This window comes from Carassius carassius, chromosome 4 (genome assembly GCF_963082965.1).
Source record: "Carassius carassius chromosome 4, fCarCar2.1, whole genome shotgun sequence".
NCBI lineage: Eukaryota > Metazoa > Chordata > Actinopteri > Cypriniformes > Cyprinidae > Carassius > Carassius carassius.
The window spans coordinates 27575724-27597414 of NC_081758.1; the positions used below are offsets into that span (position 1 = coordinate 27575724).

At 38.3% G+C, this 21691-nt stretch overlaps 1 protein-coding gene across 1 annotated transcript; it reads right to left on the reverse strand.

The window, feature by feature from the left end:
- Positions 1 to 3982: 3982 nt before the first annotated feature.
- On the reverse strand, positions 3983 to 14201 carry LOC132139654 (myosin heavy chain, fast skeletal muscle-like). Its single transcript, XM_059548170.1, has 39 exons — positions 13967 to 14201; positions 13733 to 13876; positions 13492 to 13648; positions 13370 to 13397; positions 13104 to 13215; positions 12820 to 12912; positions 12616 to 12679; positions 12430 to 12528; positions 12217 to 12320; positions 11996 to 12134; positions 11739 to 11857; positions 11468 to 11617; positions 11218 to 11388; positions 10825 to 11125; positions 10628 to 10695; positions 10457 to 10544; positions 10039 to 10156; positions 9831 to 9954; positions 9590 to 9726; positions 9242 to 9497; positions 8907 to 9149; positions 8632 to 8808; positions 8403 to 8548; positions 8227 to 8317; positions 7693 to 8082; positions 7489 to 7615; positions 7170 to 7288; positions 6892 to 7088; positions 6625 to 6808; positions 6352 to 6517; positions 6145 to 6269; positions 5744 to 6052; positions 5423 to 5626; positions 5212 to 5337; positions 4956 to 5126; positions 4673 to 4777; positions 4506 to 4601; positions 4250 to 4381; positions 3983 to 4099 (listed from the first exon to the last, which is right to left on the reverse strand). Exons 1-39 carry the CDS (start codon positions 14171 to 14173, stop codon positions 4085 to 4087), a joined length of 5802 nt encoding a protein of 1933 aa, XP_059404153.1. The 5' UTR covers positions 14174 to 14201; the 3' UTR covers positions 3983 to 4084.
- Between the last annotated feature and the right edge of the window lie 7490 nt (positions 14202 to 21691).

Consider the following 21691-nt stretch of genomic DNA (forward strand, 5'->3'; position numbering starts at 1 on the left):
TGCCACAAATCACCCCATACCCACAATTTTGAAAAACTAGCATGATCCAGCAGTTAAGAGCTAACATCATGCTAACTGTATAGACCCATTGCGTAGCCTAGTAAAGCAGTAAAACACGTGTGAAATGTTTTCAAACTTTTCTAGAATTGTTCAGACGCTACAATCAAAAAACCTTGATCATAGAAATTTTACTTTGAAAGGAAAAAAACAGTTTTTTGAGCTAAAATGTGATTACCTCTCATGTCATGTGTCTCTCTTCTTTGGAGGATGAGTAAAATGGATGGCTTTTTAAAATTATGTGGTCACATGACCAATTTCTTCAATGGTTTTCCAGAAACAAGGGGAGGAACTACTTCCCCCCTGGCACAAATCACCCCACTCTCCCCTACTGTCAGAAAAAAGGTTGTCGATGGGACGGTACACTTATGTTGTTCCTTTTAGGTAGCCTACTGATATTACACACTTTACCAATAGCCTACAGTAGCCTACCTTTAAGGAACCGTTTAGATACAAAGTTGTTTCTTTTGAAAAGTTAACGGCCCAGTGACAACATTTGTAGCTTTTATTTCTAAAAGTGTATTCCTAAAATCCCGTTGATTGTGGTCAGTCTGTCCCACATTGTTGCAAAATGGACGCCTGTGTTAAGTTGGTTGATCTTATTATATTTATAAATGTAATATTATAATTCTACATTTTTGTCTCATACAGATGTCTGTAAATGCATGCAGAATTTACAGTATATAAAGACCAGGGCAACCACTGATGATTCTGTAAGAGCAGATTAAACAAATTCATATTCGATTCAGAAGCTTTGCAAACGTATTCAGCCGGTTAACTTAAAAGACTCACTCTTGTGCACAATACGAAATGTTAATTGAATTAATTCAAGTGCACAGTGGAAGTGTAGTTTTTCATTCAGTATTTTGAAAATAAACAATGTTTTATGTCATAATTTTAGCAGGCTTATTTTGATCACAAAAATGAACATTGAATTAGGCTACTTCCTCCTAATGAATTAGCATAAAACCCTCTGTCGCGTTTCTGCAGATGATATAAAGGTGCAGTCACACTTTCGTTCAATTTACTTATGGGAAACCGGAAACGCAAGCTCATGCAAAGAACAAAAAAATACATTCCGCTGCGCATTTTACCGAGGACCAAAATGAACTCCGGTCCTTGTTTTTTTTGAGGGGGGCAAAACCAAAAAAAAATTGGGGCACTAAGGGGGTGGGTGCTACTTAATAAAAATAATCTAGTTGTTACAAACCATTGAAAGATAAGATAGCACACTGTAATAATAATTTCAGCCTTTATTGTAGATGTTTTTATAAGAGTGTTTTTATAATCTTTTCCCCACACTCTCTGATCCTGCTTCTGCCTAATCTTCAGTAGAAGTAGGGGTCGGAGAGAGTGGGGTAAGTTGACCCACCCCTTGCACCTTGGCAGCTGTACACTTTTACTGTCATGTGACCATGTACTTTGAAACTACCCATCATTTCTACCAGACTGAAAAGGAGAAACACATTGGGGGAATGGAAGGCACCCATTTACTTTCAAAACTGTTTTTGACTTGTCAAAGTAATATTTATGATGCATGATGATTTAGCAACATGCAAATTTGTGCAAACCATTTACCTAAATATTATAAATATTATAGCTGAATTATGGTATTTTAATGTGATATAACTGGTTATATTATTAGTAATTTATTTGATAGGGACAATGTACAAGTGGATCAAATCCTTCATTGATAAGAACCAGAAAATGCTCTTTGTCACATTATAATCAGATATATCTGTCCACCTGTTGGCTAATGGCCAACAAACTCTCTGTTTAGTCTGTTTTTAGGAAGGTTACAACTTTGGTGTTCAAAATACAATTGTTTCAGAAATGCAAACAATTAAATACTGAAAATTCAACTTCATTTGGTTGTTTTTGTTGTTAAAGACAACTTTAAGAAAATAAATATTACTGTAAAAGGAAATTATTAAATTCATTTTTAAATTATTATTTATTTTACATGGATTTGAATCAGACTCAGATGGTCATTTTACACCCAGATGGTGCATCTTACCCACTTACTCGACTCTGGTCAACACCCATAACCTGGGGCAAATTGAACCATGGGAACACTTTTTTTTTTTCTTTCTTTTTTTAAGAACTCTCTGTCATATATATTCTGATCATTTAAAATCATAAGAAACTTCCTGAAATTACCTTAGATACTTTCATTGTACTGTCATTTCCCCTTATCTTCAGGACCACTTAAGTACAAAATGGCTTATCTTACCCCACTCTCCCCTATAAGTATTAGACATTTAGTTTAATATTTTACAGCATAAATCCATATTATATGCTAATAAAAAAACTCATTTAAAACATTTAGATTATAATTTTTATAGCCTATTTATAGGCCTACTATTAATATGGTTTTAAGAAAATATTATAAATAGACTATGTGTTATATAGATTACTAGTATCAAGGCAAGTGATTATAATGGGAAATACATTTCATTACAAGAATTCAAGTGTGAAAAACTGCTAAATATTCTATATGATGATCATATCATATGTTGAACTACCTTTTGCAGCCTCCCTCCTCATGTTTTCTGTCTCCGTTCTCTGTTTTTATTTATTAATTTTTTCTATAAAGTGTGCCAAGTGATGGTAATTTCCGTAAAGCATCTTTGGGAACTGTAGTCTCCACTCTCCAGAGAGTGGACACACAGATTCTGAGTCATCCTGTGGAGAGGATCAGTGGATCTTTAGTGGAGCGATAACAGAACATTGTGAACTGGGGGGATGGTGGGGGATTGCTGAGAGGGGCACCTCAGACGATGAGGTCAGAGGGGCAATGGCTCTAGCCACCGGACCACCTCCCTGTGCACTGCCTTGAACGAACTGTTGTAGCCTATAAAATATTTCACAAAGTGAGGACACCCCTCACATATCAGCAACCATTTTATTATATGTTCTCAAGGGACAATACTATAGAAATTAAAATTGGAAATATTTTAGTCAATGTGCAGCTTTTAAAGCTGTACAGATTTACTGTCCTCTAAAAATAACTCAACATACAGCCATTATTTTCGAAATAACTGGCAACAAATGTGAGTACACCCTAGGTGAAAATGTCAAAACTGTGTCCAAAGTGTCAATAATTTGTGTGAGCACCATAATTATCTAGCACTGCCTCAATCCTCCTGGAATTCACCAGAGCTGCACAAGTTGTTGCAGGGATCCTCTTCCACTCCTCCATAATGACATCATGGATGCTGGATGTTAATAGGGTTCAGTTCTGGAGACATACATGGCCACTCCATCACCTTCAACTTCACCAGAGCCACCCAGATCTGTAGCTATAGTTTTTATTTAAGTATTATTTATTAGAATGGGCTAATTGAATAGAACATGATGTTAGTGAGTGTGACTAAACCTTTTTTGTTGTTTTGTTTATTGATTAAAACAGATTATTTATACTGTGTATTTCAGTGGTAATAAACGGATGTAATGTAAACTTAGATACATTTTATTGCCTATTTATTCAACTTCAATCCCAAAACTAATAAAACTAAATCTTAATGCATTTATTACATTTTTAATTAACCAACATATGTTAAAACTATTAATGGCCATTTTTCCAGCTCAAAAGAGTCCACTATTGTGGGTCCCAAGATATTTATTCAACCACTCCATTTCTTCTGGAGCTTTTGCTATCATTGCAGAATTCCCACTCAGGTAAATTCCATTAAATAATTAACTGTTCGCTTGTGATCACCTAAGTGTGAGTTCTTATAGGCTGCTTAACTTTTAATTTAAAACTTCTATTTTTCTTACATGTGTGGAAGTAACCTTTATGAACAAGCTTTTTTACATTCTTGACAAGACTTTAAAATGTTTCATTATTTAAGCCATAATGTCATTTTTTTAAATTAATTTATTTGAGAATAAAATTAATCTAAAGATCACTCCAAAACAAATATCTAGTGAGCACAGATTTATTTCAAAAGGAATATTAAATGTAAATCTACAGAACAATCATATTAAATGACTTCAGTAGAGGCTCCCATCAGATTTGAGGATTTCACTCTTCTTTGGCCTGAGACAAAAAAAAAGGACATACAAAAGTCATATAAATAATGTAATAGTAAATAATCAGTACATAAGCTTAATACTGTATGTTTCTTCTCAGTAAGTGCAAGAAATCATTTACTGTACTGAGTTCAGACTCTGCTTTAATGCAACCGACCTTTCCAGCATCTCGGCTCTTGGCTCTGAGTTTGTTGACTTGAGACTCAGCAATGTCAGCACGCTCCTCAGCCTCCTCCAGCTCATGCTGCACCTTCCTCAATTTGGACATGTGAGAGTTGGCTTGCTCCTCCTAAAGAGTACCAATTTGACCATGTTTGTTAACTAAGCTGTGGTACATCAGTGATATCCCACCAGTAAATAAATTACTAATTAATAATCAAATGTGTCAAAATGTTCGAATAAATTTAACATACCGCCTCCTCAGCCTGTCTTTTGTAGCCTTTGACCTTCAGCTGCAGCTTATCAACCAGATCCTGAAGTCTATTGATGTTCTTCTTATCCTCCTCAGTCTACAAACAATAAAAAATATTTAATAGATTTGTGTGGATAAATCTGTGGAATTGGTTGGGTATGATCATACCTGATAAGACAGCTCTTTCACTCTCCTCTCATATTTACGGACACCCTTAACAGCATCGATTCCACGTCTCTGTTCTGCTTCAATTTCAGCCTCAAGTTCACGGACCTTTGATAGCACATAAAAGTTTTCAGACAAGTGTATACCTGAGTAGTTATTGCCTGGTAACTACTTTTGGAAGCTGAGATGGTGCTTTAATTTTAGGAATAAGTCTAAGCAACATCTTCAAGGCATTTCATCCTAAAATTATATTTTAGATGGAAAAAAAAATCTTAAAAATCTTTACCCTACTCTCCAGTTTCTGGAGTTGTTTCTTTCCTCCCTTCATGGCCAGATTCTCAGCCTCATCCAGACGGTGCTGCAGGTCCTTCACTGTAACCTCCAGATTCTTCTTCATCCTCTCAAGGTGAGCACTGGTGTCCTGCTCCTTCTTCAGCTCTTCTGCCATCATTGCAGCCTTTTGCACAAATACAGAAATTCATTAGATACACATTTTTCAGGACACATGTCTTGTGAATCATTTGGCAACTACTGTTTCTCACATCAGTGATGGCCTTCTTGGCCTTCTCCTCTGCATTCCTGGCTTCCTGAACAGTGTCGTCAACTTCACTCTGGATCTGAACAAGGTCAGCCTCAAGCTTCTTCTTGGTGTTCAGGAGACTTGTGTTCTGCAACATGAAAAGCAACAACATGAATATTTTAAATGATGCTCTCAATATCCTTAATTTCATTTTAAAAACAATATGCCCTTACCTGAGAGTGCAACAGTCCGACACGCTCACTGGCGTCCACCAGCTCTTGTTCAGCCACTTTGCGGCCTCTCTCTGTCTGCTCCAGAGCAGCTCTCAGCTCCTCAATCTCAGCTTGCATCAGAGTGTTTCTGCGCTCCACCATGGCCACCTGCTCCTTCATGTCTTCCTGTCCTCTCAGAGCATCATCAAGGTGCAGTTGGGCATCCTGAACATAACAATAGCTTTACAATAAGCTTGCAGTGTGCTTTCCGTTGCTCTTTACTTAACAAAGGTTAGATTATACAAACATAATGCAACTTAAAGTCAAAGAGAAGTCACTTACCTTGAGTTGTCCCTGAACGTTCCTGAGCTGTTTCTGGGCCTCAGCAGCCTGGCGATTGGCGTGGCTCAGCTGAATCTCCATCTCATTAAGGTCTCCCTCCATCTTCTTCTTGATTCTCAGGGCATCATTCCTGCTCCTGACCTCAGAGTCCAGAGTGCTCTGCATGGATTCAGTGACTCTTTGGCTGTTCCTCTTGATCTGCTCCATCTCCTCATCCTTCTCTGCAAGCTTCCTGTCAACCTCACCTTTGACCTGGTTTAGCTCAAGCTGGACACGAAGAATCTTGGACTCCTCGTGCTCCAGAGTGCCCTATTAATAATAAAAGCAACATTTACGTTTCAGAATGAACAACACAGTATAATGGTTTTAGCAAGAATTACAGTTAATCTCTAGATACTCACTTCAGCCTCCTCCAGGGCGGTCTGAATCTCTGCCTTCTCAGTCTCCACTTGTTTCTTGGCCTTTTCCAGCTCATGGATGCTCTTACCTGTCTCACCTAACTGCTCTGTCAGATCTGAAATCTCCTCTGTACATAGAAAAAATATAATCTGTATCATTTTGAACATTCAGTAATCATATATGTTTACTTTATAATGTTTCATTCTTACGCTGCAGATTCTTGTTCTCTCTCTTGAGGGTCTCCAGCTGATCCAGAGACTCCTCATAGGAGTTCTTCATCTTGAACAGCTCAGTGCTGAGTGAACGAGCCTCTTTCTGGGCTCCTTCCAGCTCTGCCTGACCTTCTTCATATTTCTGCTTCCATTCTGCCAGGACCTTTAATGGACATATTTCAGGGTCAGGTTGGTTGCAACATGTTGATCAAAGTCCGTTCCAGCAATATTTAAAAATGCGAATATTACATAATGATTTAAACTTGTTACCTTGTCAAAGTTCCTCTGCTTCTTGTCAAGGTTGGCAGCCAAAGAGTTGGCTCTCTCCACATCAATCATGAGGTCCTCCACCTCACCCTGGAGTCTCTGTTTAGTCTTCTCCAGAGATGCACATTTAGAGTTCACAGCCTCAATTTGTTCCTCTGCCTCTTGAAGGCGCTGAGCCAGCTTCTTCCTGTTAAGCATTACACATTGCATTGTATTTAAAGCTACGAAATAGCTGTGAGAATCAGGAATATTATTCAGTAATCAATGTACTTGGACTCTTCAAGCTCCTCAGTGCGCTGGATGGCATCAGTTTCATATTTGGTTCTCCACTGAGCAACTTCACTATTGGCCTTTGACATTCCCCGCTGCAGCTCAGCCTTTGCCTCCTGCTCTTCCTCAAACTGCTCACGGAGCAGGTCACAGTCATGACGGGCTGATTGCACAGCATGGGCCAGTGCATTCTTAGCCTAGGAGACAAATACACATAATATTAGCTTTGTTATATAGTAAGTGGAAAATATGTCTTTGTACTGATCGTGCTGTATTACCTTAACCTCCTCTTCAATCTGCCTCTTAATCTCCTCAATTTGCTGAGTGAAAGCTTGTTTGCCTCTGGTGAGCTGAGAAACCAGAGCCTCCTTCTCCTCCAGCTGACGGCCAAACTCACCTGTTTAGATTTAGATTCACTGTCAGACTGTGCAATATCTCTTTTAGTTAATATATAAACAAACTCTTTGAAAGCAAAATTTAAATATGTGAGCTTGCTCTAATAAGACTTTGTCAGATATTCAGTGCTAAATAATCTTGATAAACCATACTCAATTACTACTGAAGTAGTTTTAATTGCATCATGATTGTCTGCTTTACCATTTTCAGTTTGAAGTCTTGCTCTTTGAGCACTGAGGTCATTTATCTGGCGAATGTTCTCATCATTCTTGGACTTAATTTCACTAAGTTGGTCCTCAAGGGTGCGACACATTTTCTCAAGATTAGCCTGCAAATACAGAAGTCATTAGATGTCTGAAAAACGTCAAGACATGTTTTATATACTTTACACATAAAATTGCCAACCTTTGCTTTGGCAACAGCCTCCATGTTGCTGGAGAGATCATCAATCTCCATTTTGTATTCACTCTTCTCTTTCTCAAGCTTCTGCTTGACGCGCTGGAGGTTGTCGATTTGCTCTCCCAGCTCGGCCACACTGTCTGCCTGCTTCTTACGGAGGGCTGCAGCAGTAGCTTCATGCTGGAGGGTGGACTCTTCAAGATCACGACGCAGCTTCTGGAATTCAGCTTCACGCTTCTTATTCATCTCGATCTGAGCAGCAGTGGCTCCTCCAGCCTCCTCAAGCCTCTCACTGATCTCCTCAAGTTCCCTGGAGAGATCAGCTCTCTGCTTCTCAACCTTGGCACGAGCAGCACGCTCAGCCTCAATCTCTTCCTCCAGTTCCTCAATGCGAGCCTACAGTGGCAAGTAATCAATGAAATCTTATAAATTTTTATGTCACCTTTAGCTTTTATACTAAATAATATATATATATATATATATATATATATATATATATATATATATATATATACTAATGAAAAAAAAATTAAGAAATACCTGAAGCTCCTTGATCTTCTTCTGGAGTTGAGCACCCAGAGATTGTTCATCTTCAATCTTGCTGAGCAGCTGGCTTGTTTCAAAGTCTTTCCTGTGGGTGTTCAATGATAAGTGGTTGTAAAACAATACCACAACAACAAAAAAGTTTTCAGTAAAAGATTTCATGTTTTAATAACTTTTTAAGTTTCTCGTCAGATTGCTGCTTGTCATTCTCCAGGTCCATGATGGACTCTTGTGCTAATTTCAGGTCTCCTTCAAGCTTTCTCTTTGCTCTCTCAAGATCCATGCGGAGCTTCTTCTCTTGTTCAAGGGAGCCCTCAAGCTATGGGAAAATGATATATAAAATATGTTCAGGGTAAAAAAAGCCCTTTAACATATTAATGACTTGTTTAATTAGGAACTCACATCATCAACTTGCTGCTCAAGTTTTGTCTTGGATTTGGTCAGGGTGTTGACTTTGTCCTCCTCTGCCTGAAGATCATCCAGGGTCTGCTGATGTGCCTCTTGGAGAGCTTTCTTCTCTTTTGTAAGTTTGGCAATGCTCTCATCCTGAGATGCCATTTCCTCAGTCAAGTTCTTGACCTGTGGGATTTTTTGTTCCAAATGATCTTATTTTTTCCAACAATGAATATTATATATAAACATAACAAAATAGATATTAAATCTAATCTTAATCCAACCTTATTCTCAGTGGCGTGTTTCTCCTTTTCCACTTTAGCCAAGGTCAGCTCCAGGTCATCTATGTCTTTCTTTAGCTCAGAGCACTCATCCTCCAGTTTTCTCTTCTTGGCTGTCAGTTCAGCATTAATTTCTTCTTCATCCTCCAGTCTCTCAGTTGTCTCTTTGAGTTTAGCTTCAAGCTGGATTTTGCTCTTGATCAGACCCTCACACCTTTCTTCAGCATCTGAGAGATTCTCAGCTTCCTGTTAGTAAAATAGATCGCTATAATCACTGGAAACCACATTGCTATTTTTAATGGAGCCAAAACTCAGTTAATTCAATTAGAAAAACTCACAGAAGCCACTTGCAGCTGCAGATCATTTTTCTCTTGCAGCAGTGCAACCATCTTCTCTTCAAGATCCTTCTTTTTGGCTTCAGCCTTGGCAAGATCTTCTTTGCATTTCGTAAAGTCCTCTTTCATGGTTGCCAACTCCTTCTCAGTCTCAGCACTCTTCAGCAGAGGCTTAATCTTGTAGTAAACTTTCATCCATGGCCAGTGTTTGACATTCATGAATGAGCGGATGTTGTATTGGATGGTGTAAATGGACTCCCTATGAATAATTCATAATTAAATTATATAATCATCATTATTAACCATTCACACAGTTATCATACAGTCATCTTTCTTTATGACATTACTCACCTCCTCTCCATCATCTTCACAAACTCCCTCCTCATCACGTAACCACGGCAAAGAGCTTGAGTCATTGTGACCAGAGCAGCCAGTTTCTCATCACGCATCTCCTCAAGAGTACCCAGAAGACCAGCTTTGAAGAACACCTACATTTATACATAACAGCAAATCAAAGGATATTGATTTACCTGTATAGGCTTAATAATCATGATTAATAAATCTTTGAAAGGCTGTAAAGTAGAACATGAACCTTTGTGTGTCCAAATCTGTACTGGTCATGATCGATATCTATGGACCCTAGGAGTTTCTCACAAGCCTTCTTGTTGTCAATAAACTGCCCCTCTGGGATTACACTGGCATTCAGGACCTTGTATCTGTGTTAAATTTATCAAAATCCTTCATCTTTTTTAGTTAAGAGCCTCATACAGTAATTGGTGTTTTCACATGTTCCCATTTACCTCTGCTTGAAGTCACCATAGAGGATTCTGCTGGGGAAGCCCTTTCTGCAGATTCTGATGCCCTCCAGCACACCGTTACACCTCAGCTGGTGGATAACCAGGAAGTTCTCCATCAGACCTGTAGGGAACCATTTACAACATGAGCTAGGTCAGGGGTAGGAAAGTTCGGTCCTAAAGAGCCGCAGTCCTGCACAGTTCAGCTCCAACCTTGAAAAAAAAAACCTCACCTGCCTGTACCGTGGTAATCCTGAGTGGATTGATAAGCTTGTTCAGGTGTGTTTGATTAAGGTTGAAGCTGAACACTGCAGGTCTGCGGCTCTCTAGGACCGAACTTGCCTACCCCTGAGCTAGGTATATTAAGATTAATACTGAATGTTGTATTAATGCCAGAATATCTGTTAGCCCTTTAGTACTTTACCTGGAGTCTTGGACTCATTGGGAATCAGACAACGCACAAAGTGAGGGTGAGTGCTCCTCAAGTTGGTCATAAGCTTGCCCAAATTCTCCTGTGGAGAACAGAAAAGGGACATCATGCTTTGTTTTGTTTTTCCCCCTCAAATACAGCAAATACAATTGCTGTGCATCATACCCTGAACTGGGAGGACACAGTCTGCATGGAACCACCCTTCTTCTTTCCTCCCTTCTTGCCACCAGTTTCTATTGAGATAAAAATACAAATGAACACATATAAATGCAAAAACAAGAAAGAAAGTGCAAAACTGAATCAAATGTTGGTTAAATTAATGTCTTTACTTATATCAGTAACACTTTTTTTTTCCTCATTACCTTCCACAACAGGTGGGTAGAGAGTAGCCAGCAGTTTGACAGAAGACTTCTGGTAAAGCTGCACAACAGACTCATTCAGTGGATCCTTGTTCTTGTCCAACCAGCCAGAAATGTTGTAGTCCACAGTTCCAGCGTAGTGGACCAGGGAGAAGTGGGCCTCAGCCTTGCCTTTGGCAGGCTTTGGTTTCTGGAAAGCATTGCACTTGCCAAGATGCTGATCATACAGCTTGTTCTTGAAGGAAGTGTCTGTAGCCTTGGGGAACATGCACTCCTCTTCAAGGATGGAGAAGATACCCATGGGCTGTTTATAAAATAATGTTGTTTATTGCTACAAATTAGTAATTTTTGAGAATGGAAAATAGAAATTGAAAGGTTCATAAACCAGTTAAAAACCTTCTCAATGAGCTCAATGCAAGCAGCCAAGTCCATCCCGAAGTCAATGAACTCCCAAACAATGCCCTCCTTCTTGTACTCCTCTTGTTCCAGCACAAACATGTGGTGGTTGAAAAACTGTTGCAGTTTCTCATTAGTGAAGTTGATGCACAGCTGCTCCATGCTGTTGAACTGCAGGAAGAAAAAACATTTACTGACTACTGAATATGACACAGTTTGCCATGAGAAATGATAAAAGAATCATTCTTACATCAAAGATCTCAAAGCCAGCAATATCCAGCACACCAATGAAGAAATTTCTTTGTTGTTTTGTGTCCAACATCTGGTTGATACGAACGACCATCCACAAGAACATCCTCTCATAGATAGATTTGGACAAGGCGCTTACAGAGTTGTAAACCTGTAAGTAGAACAGAGTGAATATTTTAGTAAAAATGTTTGCTTTTTAAAGTAAATAGTTAGACTGACTGAAAATTTTCAGGTTGAATACAAGGACAAGCTAGAAATAAGTTACTAAATACCTGTGGCACGGTCTGGCCTTTGGTCACAAACTCATTTCCGACCTTGACTCTGGGGTAGCACAAAGCCTTCAGCATATCAGCAGAGTTCAAACCCAGAAGGTAGGAGATTTTATCAGCCTCTGTGATTTAGAAGGTTACAAATATAAAAAAATAAATCCATACATTTCTTGCCCTAAAACTAAAACATGGATATCTCAAAAAAAACAAAAAACAAAGCAGTATGTGTGATGACAAACTTTGGTATTATTTAGTCTCACCCTCTGTGCCATCAGGCTCAGCCTGCTCCTCACGCTGCTTCTGCTTGAACTTCATGTTACCATGATGGAGCACAGCTCCAGTGAACTTGTAGATGCCCATCTTCTCCTCAGTACTGAAGCCCAGAATGTCAATAGCAGACTGGAAATTACAGAGTAGAATAAGCTCGTTGATCAGTCATATTTATATAGAATATGTTCATATTCAAACAGCATTGACTCACATCAGTAGCCATCAGCTCCTCTTTATCATCAATGCTTGCCACTGTGATCTGACCCTGACTGCACATGGGGAAGTCATAGGGGTTGGTGGTGATGAGCGTCATTTCTGTAAAACACACAGAGCATTTACTATTATTGTTGTTGTTGTTGTTTTTAAGTATCTTACAATAATTATTATCAAGCATTGATACACTGAATGCAATATGTGCATCTACCAATCAGCTCAGGCTTGTGGTTGGTCATTATCTGGTAGAAGATGTGGTAGCCTCTCTCATCTGGAAGCTGGAATGTCACTCTAGACTTCTCCAGCAGATCTGTTGAGAAAATGTGTCACAATCATCTGAAGAGTGACAGACAAAGACAAATGTGCAGGATGGGTAAATGAAATCATGTCCACCTACATGTCTCAATGTCAGCACTAGCCAGTTTTCCTGATGTACCGAAGTGAATTCTGATGAATTTACCCTGTTTGAAACAAAATAACCTTTGAGTTCCTACTGTGCAAAAGAAGCCAGCTTTTAAAACAGTTCATAAAAAACTATATAGAAAAAATTCAACACAACTGACCAACTGTACTGTATGTAAATATAAAGTGGTGAACTTACAAAACGAGAGGAGTTGTCATTTCTCACAGTCTTGGCATTACCATAAGCCTCGAGCAGAGGGTTGGCAGCAATAATCTGGTCCTCAAGAGAGCCCTGTGATGTTTGAAAGATTATTCATCATCATTATTATTATCGTTGTTGTTCTTGTTGTTTTATTTCTAAATACTCTTTGCAGCAGTTTCACAAATTCAATATATTAAATATTGTGTATATATTACTGTCTATATTTCAGAAAAATATACTTATATTGTTAAGTACACTTATATTTTTACATAGTCTCATACCTGCATTTTGCTGGGGCCCTGCTCTTTCTTCTTATCACAATGAACTGCAACTGTGGCAAAGTACTGGATGACACGTTTGGTGTTCACAGTCTTTCCAGCACCAGATTCTCCACTGGTTTATTAAAGAATACAGAAGTATATTCTTATATTCTATTTTGCAAACATCTCCATATATATATGTGTGTGTGTGTGTGTGTGTGTACTTTATATTTGCCAAACATATACTTTCATTTATTGTCACAGTCAAGGAAATGAAAAAAACTTACGTAATCAGGACAGACTGGTTTTCTCTATCTGTTGATTGTAATGTGTACAATGTCCAGTAAATCTCTTTTATTAACAGCAACTCTTATTTAAATCTATATAATTAAATTCAATCAGATCTTACCAGTCAGCATGAACTGATAGGCGTTGTCAGAGACAGAGAAGATGTGAGGTGGGGCCTCCATACGCTTTTTGCCTCTGTAGGCAGCCACCACTTCTGCATCATACACTGGGAGCCACTTGTAGGGATTCACAGTAGCGCAGAACAGTCCAGAGTAGGTCTGAAATGAGCAGAAACCTGGTCAGATTGCAACGAAACTGACAAAATGAACATCAGTGCTGTTTTACTTTGCTCCAGAACTCACGTAGATCATCCATGCGGCATAACGCTCTTTGAGGTTATACAGCACAGAGGGTTCATTGAGATGGGTCATCATGGCCATGTCCTCAATCTTGTCATACTTGGGAGGATTCATTGGGAAGACTTCATCCTCTTTAACAACTTTCTCCTGTAAATTTCATACATTGGATTTCAGAAAGACCAGAAAAACATGTAAAATGAAATATGTTTTAGTTTTCATGGAATGTTAAAAATTCACCTCCTTTGTGTCAAGCACAGTAACAGTGACTTTGGCACCGTCTTTGCTCTTGATGGTTCCCTTGACGTACAAGTCTTTAACATCAACCACATAGCAGGCACTCTTGGCATCGAATGGTTTGTTCTGAGCCTCGATTCTCTCCTTCTCAGGCTTACGAAGGAAAACGGCAGCTTTGCCATAAATGGCCATCTCCGCGTCTGTACTCATGGTGACGGCTCACTGGTAATTGGAAAGGGAAATTGCTGTGTTTTTAACTAATACATTTATAAAGCGCCAAACACAAGATTAAAATATATTGTACACTGCTTATTCTCCAAAACTCCTTCATCTTGCCAGCAAATGTCAAACAAACTGCTTCACATTACTAGTCTTACAGCAATGACAATTGAAATGTTGACATGAGATGTTAATCCCTCTACTATTTCATACCCCCATATAACTGTATACATCTATTTACACAGACAAAAACATTCATAAATCATTTTAAATTCTTCTGATAGTAGTTTTTCCTATGAAGTATTGATTTTAAAAAGAAAGACTAATCTGTCATATAATAATGGGCTACATACACACAGATGAAAACAAACCGATCAACAAAAAGCAATGTAAGGGAAATCCACATACCTTCCCTTTCCTTGAGACCAGATAAATTTTCTTCAGCCCTGCAAGACAGTTTATATTTAAAACTGTATAAGTGATTAATTTAATAAACAGCAGACATTTTAAAATGATTCTGCTTTATAACAAACTAAAGAGCAACAGATGTTTTGCTTCCATTTCAGGTTTGAAATGAAATTAATAACAATTCCAATATGTGCTAATATAAACTGCAAAGCAACTTACCACCAACTGGAGCTCCTGTCTATCATGCTCTCCCCTACGCTTATATTGAGTCGAACTTGTACACTAAGCAGACACTAAATATAGACAGGCATTACAGTTTTAATTACTGTATATAGAAGCTGTCCATCCACAGTAAGGAAAGCATAGAACAGCCTTATTAGAAATCAGTTCCAAAATAAATAAATAAATAAAGTTGTCATTAATGGCTAAATATGAGCAGTCCATAATTAATTAATTAATTAGTTAGTTAATTAATTATTATTGTTGATATTTATACATACACTTATATAGGATATATACACAAATAAATCATACATTATCTTGATAAGGGAATATCAAGGGTTTTAAATTTAAATGAGTTACAAATTATTAATTATCATAGTAGACCTGCTATAACAAAGAAATATAGAATACATGCACATAATTCCCTATATTTACGATCAGTCCATATGTACCATATATGTCTTGTGCTAAATTTACGACAAGCTCAACACCATATATTGCATATTTGATTCATAGCGTTTCTATTTGTGTTACACGCAAGCTGATGGTTGATGTGATAGCCAGACGGAGAGGAACTCTTACCCCAATGCTTACTGTGGTATCACTCATATTTACTGTCACTTAGTCGTCTGTAAACAATAATCGTATTGTCCTAGTAGATTTATTGACTAGTTGCTTAGATATGAAAATAATATCATTTATCATTTATCATTTATTAAGTACACAAAACGTGCCTCGACATGGACACTTCTCTGACGGATTTAGAAGGTGCTTCTGTGATGTCCAGGACAATAAGACCTGACCACTGACCACAACATCTGCACAAAATTTGTTGCACAAATTGCTTCACATTTTTTAACTATACAGTCTTTTTACATTTTATTGTTTTTATTTTAGATGAGCGTGGATGTGTGTAGCTATAAGCACGATGTAACGATATGGCATTCAGAAAACGTTTTAGATTAATTCAAACTATGTCTTTTTGAACGATTCATAACCGATGATGGCTCCTATCGCGTTCTTGTTTCCGCGTTCATGTCGCGAAAGCAACCCAGTTTCGCTTTTAACATACATTTTTATATTTTTATAGATATACATTTCTGCGATAGGCTACAAGGTGGCGCCAATATATCACAGTTAAATTCAGCAAAAGGGGTGTGTGGGCAATGTCAGGCAGATGCTGCTCCAACTCAAATTTCAATCTCATGGCTCTATCCATTTTACATAACCCGAGAAAAATTGTAAAAATACAAAAGCTAAGTAAGACATGTTCCTGGATCAACATCTTTTGATGATCCTGGATCAACATCTTTTGATGATCCTGGATCAACATTATTAAATATAAAATATAAACTTAACCCAAAAATATAAACTTAACTCAATCCCTAACCCTAAATCTAACCTTACCCATAATTTATTCCTAAAATCAGTGGGAAATGATAGTTGATTAACAAGGGTGTAGAAGCACCTAACTCTGGTTGTAAGCTTAAAACAGGTATTTCCTGAAAAGTTATATCTCAATTCTGATTGGTTGATTGAAATGTTGTTCCAGGATCAACAAGGATGTTGATCCAGGAACATGTTGTACTTGGTGAAATCACGCTCGCCTGATACCCATACAGAAGTCACGAAATATATTAATAATAAATACCTTTTCATATATTTAAATATCTTACATTTAAATAGAATAAAATATATTTAAAATTTTGATTTTGTCCGCTTTTTAATATTTTTCACATATATTAAACATATATTTACATATATTTATTTCCTTTATATATAAATACATTTAGATATCGACTATGTAAATATATAAATTTATAATATTTGTTAACATATTACATTTATGTATATGTAAATATATTAGATTTCTATAAATGTAAATATATTTTACAAAATGTAAATATTACATTAATGCTCCTTTTTATTGTAGATTGCATATAAGTAAATAAACTTAAATTTTTTCACAGAATATATTCTCGTTTACTCAAACTGTTTAAATAAATTAAATCTACGTATATGTAAATGTTTTCAGTCTATTATATTAGATTATAGATTATAATTTGCCCCAGAAATTTACAAAAAAAATCTACAAATCTCCAGACAATGCAATTTAAAACAGCGAAAATGTCAACTGAATTCACTTATTTATAAAAAGAGTACATTTATCAACACCAGTTGAGCATGAACTTGATGTTTCTGGCACATAAATAAAATATTATCCTTCTGTATGCATCCAGGGTCAAAACATTATGCACAAATATTCAAGTCTTAGTAGGCTTTCAACACATTGCATTTAAATATTTAAGATACATATTAAATATTTAATATGTATCTTATGTATGTATGTAAACATTAATATGATCATAAATACATCATTTAAAAAAAAAAAGAAATGATAAAATATATTATATTTTTATATTATACCCAGCAATATCATGCCTGGGATTCTTTCATTGCAGGTTACATTGTTATGCCAGTAGGTGGCAGCCAGAGACTGTCTTAATCAGTTAGTTAACTACTGAAAGAATACTATGACAAAGATATCACTTTATGGATACACAAATGTGCAGGGAATTGTGCTTCACACTGGTGCACTTATGAATAGATGTATTATAGCAAACCAAGTTTAATGAATCTCACACCTACATAACATAAAGCATTATGGTCAGTTTACATGTTAGGAAGGTAAGAGAGGACCCAAATGCGATTCAACAAAAATAAAAAAAAATCAAATGTTCTTCTGAGAGATGAAGGCAAATAAGCAACCCGCAGAGAGGGCGATAAAAAACAAAACAGAAAAATCAGCAGATAACTTGAAAAAAAAGGTATTTTGGCAGCAGTCTGGGTCTGTAGTGATAGCGGCGACAGACCGCAGTTCTCTCAAAGTGGACGCGGGTAGCAGGCAGACAGTGATAGATGGTTCTCTCTCGGCATCAGGCAAACTGGACAGAATACAAATATGAAGACGATAAACAGAGAACAGGAAGGGTTACCAGGCAGGTCTCAATAGGACAAGACAGGACAGGACTAGATGGAGACTAATAGGATAGTAGTCTGCTTCTTGCGAGAAAAACTCAAACGAGAATCTGACAAAGGAGGCAGCAAAAACAGAGGGAGAATTAGAGGAATAATCAGAGGGAAAAGGGAACAGGTGGGAAGAGTGTAAACAAGGTAGTCAGAGAAGATGAAGAACAGCTGGGGAAAGAGAAAGTAACCTATAAAGACCAGCAGAGGGAGACAGAGTAAAAAGAAACAGGAACAAGACAAGACATAACAGTACCCCCCCCCCCTCAACAAGCGCCCCCTGTCGCTCCCGAGGAGGAAACCTGGCGGCTACGTAGGAAATCATCAATCAGCGAGCGGTCCAGCACGTCCCGAGAGGGAACCCAACTTCTCTTTATCTGGTCCGTACCCCTCCCAATCCACCAGGTACTGATGACCACGACCCCGGGAACGCATGTCCAGTATCCTGTGGGGCGCCCTCGACAAGGATGGGGGGGGGGGGGGGGGGACGAGCGGGAGCGCGAAAGACGGGCTTAACACAAGAGACGTGGAAAACCGGGTGGATGCGGCGAAGATAGCGAGGGAGAAGATGATCTGCGATATACGGAATGGACCAATGAAGCGCGGGGTCAACTTACGAGAAGCAGACTTAAGGGGAAGATTGAGGGTGGGGAGCCATACTTTCTGACTGTGAACATATCTAGGGCTCTTAGTTCTACGCTTGTTAGCAGCTCTAATATTCCGTTTCCTATAACGGCAAAGAGCAGACCTGACACTCTTCCAGGTACACTCGCAATATTGGACAAAAGCCTGAGAGAAAGGGACGCAGGAATCAGAGAGCTAAGACGTGAACAGTGGAGGCTGGTACCCCAGGCTACTTTGAAAAGGGGACAGACCGGTCGCCACCAAAGGAAGCGAGTTATGGGCGTATTCAGCCCAGGGAAGCTGCTCTGACCAGGATGCCGTGGTCCGGAAAGAGAGACTGCGTAAAATGCGACCAACAGTCTGGTTGGCCCGTTCGGCTTGACCGTTAGACTGAGGGTGAAAGCCGGATGAGAGACTGACGGATGCCCCAATCAAATGACAAAACTCTTTCCAAAATTTAGACATGAACTGTGGACCTCTAATCTTTCGATGATTATCTGAGCCGTCTCTTTAGCGGAGGGGAGTTTAGTGAGGGGAATAAAATAAGCCGCCTTAGAGAACCGATCAATAACCGTGAGAATAACTGTCTTACCCGCCGATGGGGGAAGCCTGGTAATAAAATCTAAGGCGATGTGTGACCACGGTCGAGAAGGGATAGGAAGTGGTCTGAGAAGTCCGGCAGGAGGAGAGATTTCCAGGTTTAGTCTGCGCGCAGACGGAGCGAGCATCCACGAAACGGCGTGTGTCACATTCCCGAGTGGGCCACCAAAAGCGCTGACGGACGGAAGCAAGTGTACCCCGAACGCCAGGATGGCCTGCTAATTTTGAAGAGTGGGCCCAATGAAGAAAAGCCAGACGAGTCGGAGTGGGAACGAAAAGGAGGTTCCTCAGACAAGCGCGTGGTGAAGGAGTGTGAGCAAGCGCTCGTTTAACTTGCTTCTCAATTCCCCAGACAGTCAATCCAACGCCACACCCCTCAGGGACAATTCCCTCGGGGTCCTTAGAGCTTTCTCAAAAATTAAAGAGACGAGATAAAGCATCAGGCTTGGTGTTCTTAGAGCCAGGACGATATGAAATAATAAAATCAAAACGAGCTAAAAACAGAGCCCAATGAGCCTCACGTTGAGTCATTTGGCAGAACGAATGTACTCTAGGTTCCTATGGTCTGTCCAAACGACAAAAGGGTCAGTGGCTCCCTCCAACCACTGTCGCCATTTGCCTAGGGCTAGGTGGATGGCGAGCAGTTCGCAGTTTCCCACATCATAGTTACGTTCAGACGGCGATAGGCGATGAGAAAAATACACGCACGGGTAGATCTTGTTGTCAGAGAGGGAGCGTTGAGGAAAAAATGGCTCCCACGCCCACTTCTGATGCATCAACCTCGACTATGAACTGTCTAGAAACGTCAGGTGTAACAAGGATGGGCGCGGACGTAAATCGATTCTTAAGGAGATCAAAAGCCCCCTGGGTGGAATCGGACCATCTAAAGCACGTCTTGACAGATGTAAGGGCAGTAAGGGGGGTGAAGGCAAATAAGCAACCCGCAGAGAGGGCGATAAAAAAACAAAACAGAAATATCAGCAGATAACTTGAAAAAAAGGTCTTTTGGCAGCAGTCTGGGTCTGTAGTGTTAGCAGCAATAGATCGCAGGTCTCTCAAAGTGGACGCAGGTAGCGGCCAGGTAGGTCTCAACAGGACAGGACTAGAACGGAGACTAATAGGATAGTAGTCTGCTTCTTGCGAGAAAAACTCAAACAAGAATCTGACAAAGGAGGCAGCAAAAACGGAGGGAGAAATAGAGGAATAATCAGAGGGAAAAGGGAACAGGTGGGAAGAGTGTAAACGAGGTAGTCAGAGAAGATGAAGAACAGCTGGGGAAAGAGAAAGAGAAAGTAACCTATAAAGACCAGCAGAGGGAGACAGAGTAAAAAGAAACAGGAACAAGACATGACAAGACAAGACATAACATTACACTACCACAAAAACTATTATAAAAAACATGCTTATTTCGTTTTGTTTGGACAGTGTGTTCACCCTGTTGGGGTATGGCGGTGTGAATGGGCTTTTAGTTGCTTTGGGGGGAAAAAAACTGTAAAAGAAAAAAAACTTGGAACTCTCTTGGAACTTCCCCTTCGTTTTAGAGTTTTTTTTTTCTGATGCTCCTGAAATCACAGTATTTTTATCGATATTTGTTTACAATGAAAAATCAAGGCTTATTTGAAATTGTTTCTGCCCATTTTAGCCTGTATGTAAGTGACGTCACCGATAGACTCTACAGTGCAGACTTTTAGTTTAAATTAATTAGCTTAATGTACTTCCATTTATCTATTGACAAATTACCAGCAAAACATTTACAAAGCTATCAAAACCTCTCATCTACAGATAAGATGTTTAAAAGCCCAAACTTTCATTAATAAGAGTTTAAATTAGCCTACATCTTATTGTTAGCCTGTATTACGGTTGTGATTAATAAAGTGTATTTATTGCATAAATAATATACTTTAAAAGAACACATAAATGCCAATTAAATGTTTTTAGCCACTTAAGTACATTGTATTTGTAATGAATTTCAAATTAATCACATTTTAATGTTATATTAAATGCAATAAGTTGTACTTTTGAGTGATTTTTTTTTTAAACCACATAAGTGGGACTTTTTAGTACATCTTTATATGTACAATTATATGTTCATAATTAATTTTAGTGTCTTTTAAAATATGGTGTACTACTAATGTACTGAAAAGCAATTAAAGTGAAATAAAATACACTTTGTCAGTTAACAATATACTTAAGTGTGAATTAATGTAATGTTTTCGACCACAAATGCATATTATTTGTACTTAATTTCTAAATTTATGACAGTTTCAAATTACATTAATTGCAATTAGTTGAAATTGAGTAATATTTTTGAACTACTTAAGTGGGACTTTAGTGTATTTTATATGTACTTTTCAATATGTTAAATATGAACTTCTGAATAAGAGATTAATGTGAACTAAAATATACTTCAATGTCATATCTGGCATGAAGTTGAAATTAAGTATTTTTAAATAAAAATCTCTAGTTACAGTAAACACAATTGCAAAATGGAAAATCCTCTACACACTAAAAAATGTTGGGTTAAAAATAACCCAACCTGTAGCCCAACTATGGGTTGGTATAGCACCTTCCCATCTATGGGTTATTTCAACCCAACCCATTGGGTTAAAATCCTGTTGGGTTAAAAGT

What these genes read in the sequence shown, in the direction of transcription:
- LOC132139654 (XM_059548170.1), bottom strand. Translation starts at nt 14,173, where the DNA reads ATGAGTACAGACGCGGAGATGGCCATTTATGGCAAAGCTGCCGTTTTC. An exon ending in TAGTGCTGACATTGAGACAT is followed by an intron (nt 12,529 to 12,615) that starts GTAGGTGGACAT and finishes TTTTCTCAACAG; the next exon opens with ATCTGCTGGAGAAGTCTAGA. An exon ending in AAGGCCAGACCGTGCCACAG is followed by an intron (nt 11,618 to 11,738) that starts GTATTTAGTAAC and finishes TTCTACTTACAG; the next exon opens with GTTTACAACTCTGTAAGCGC.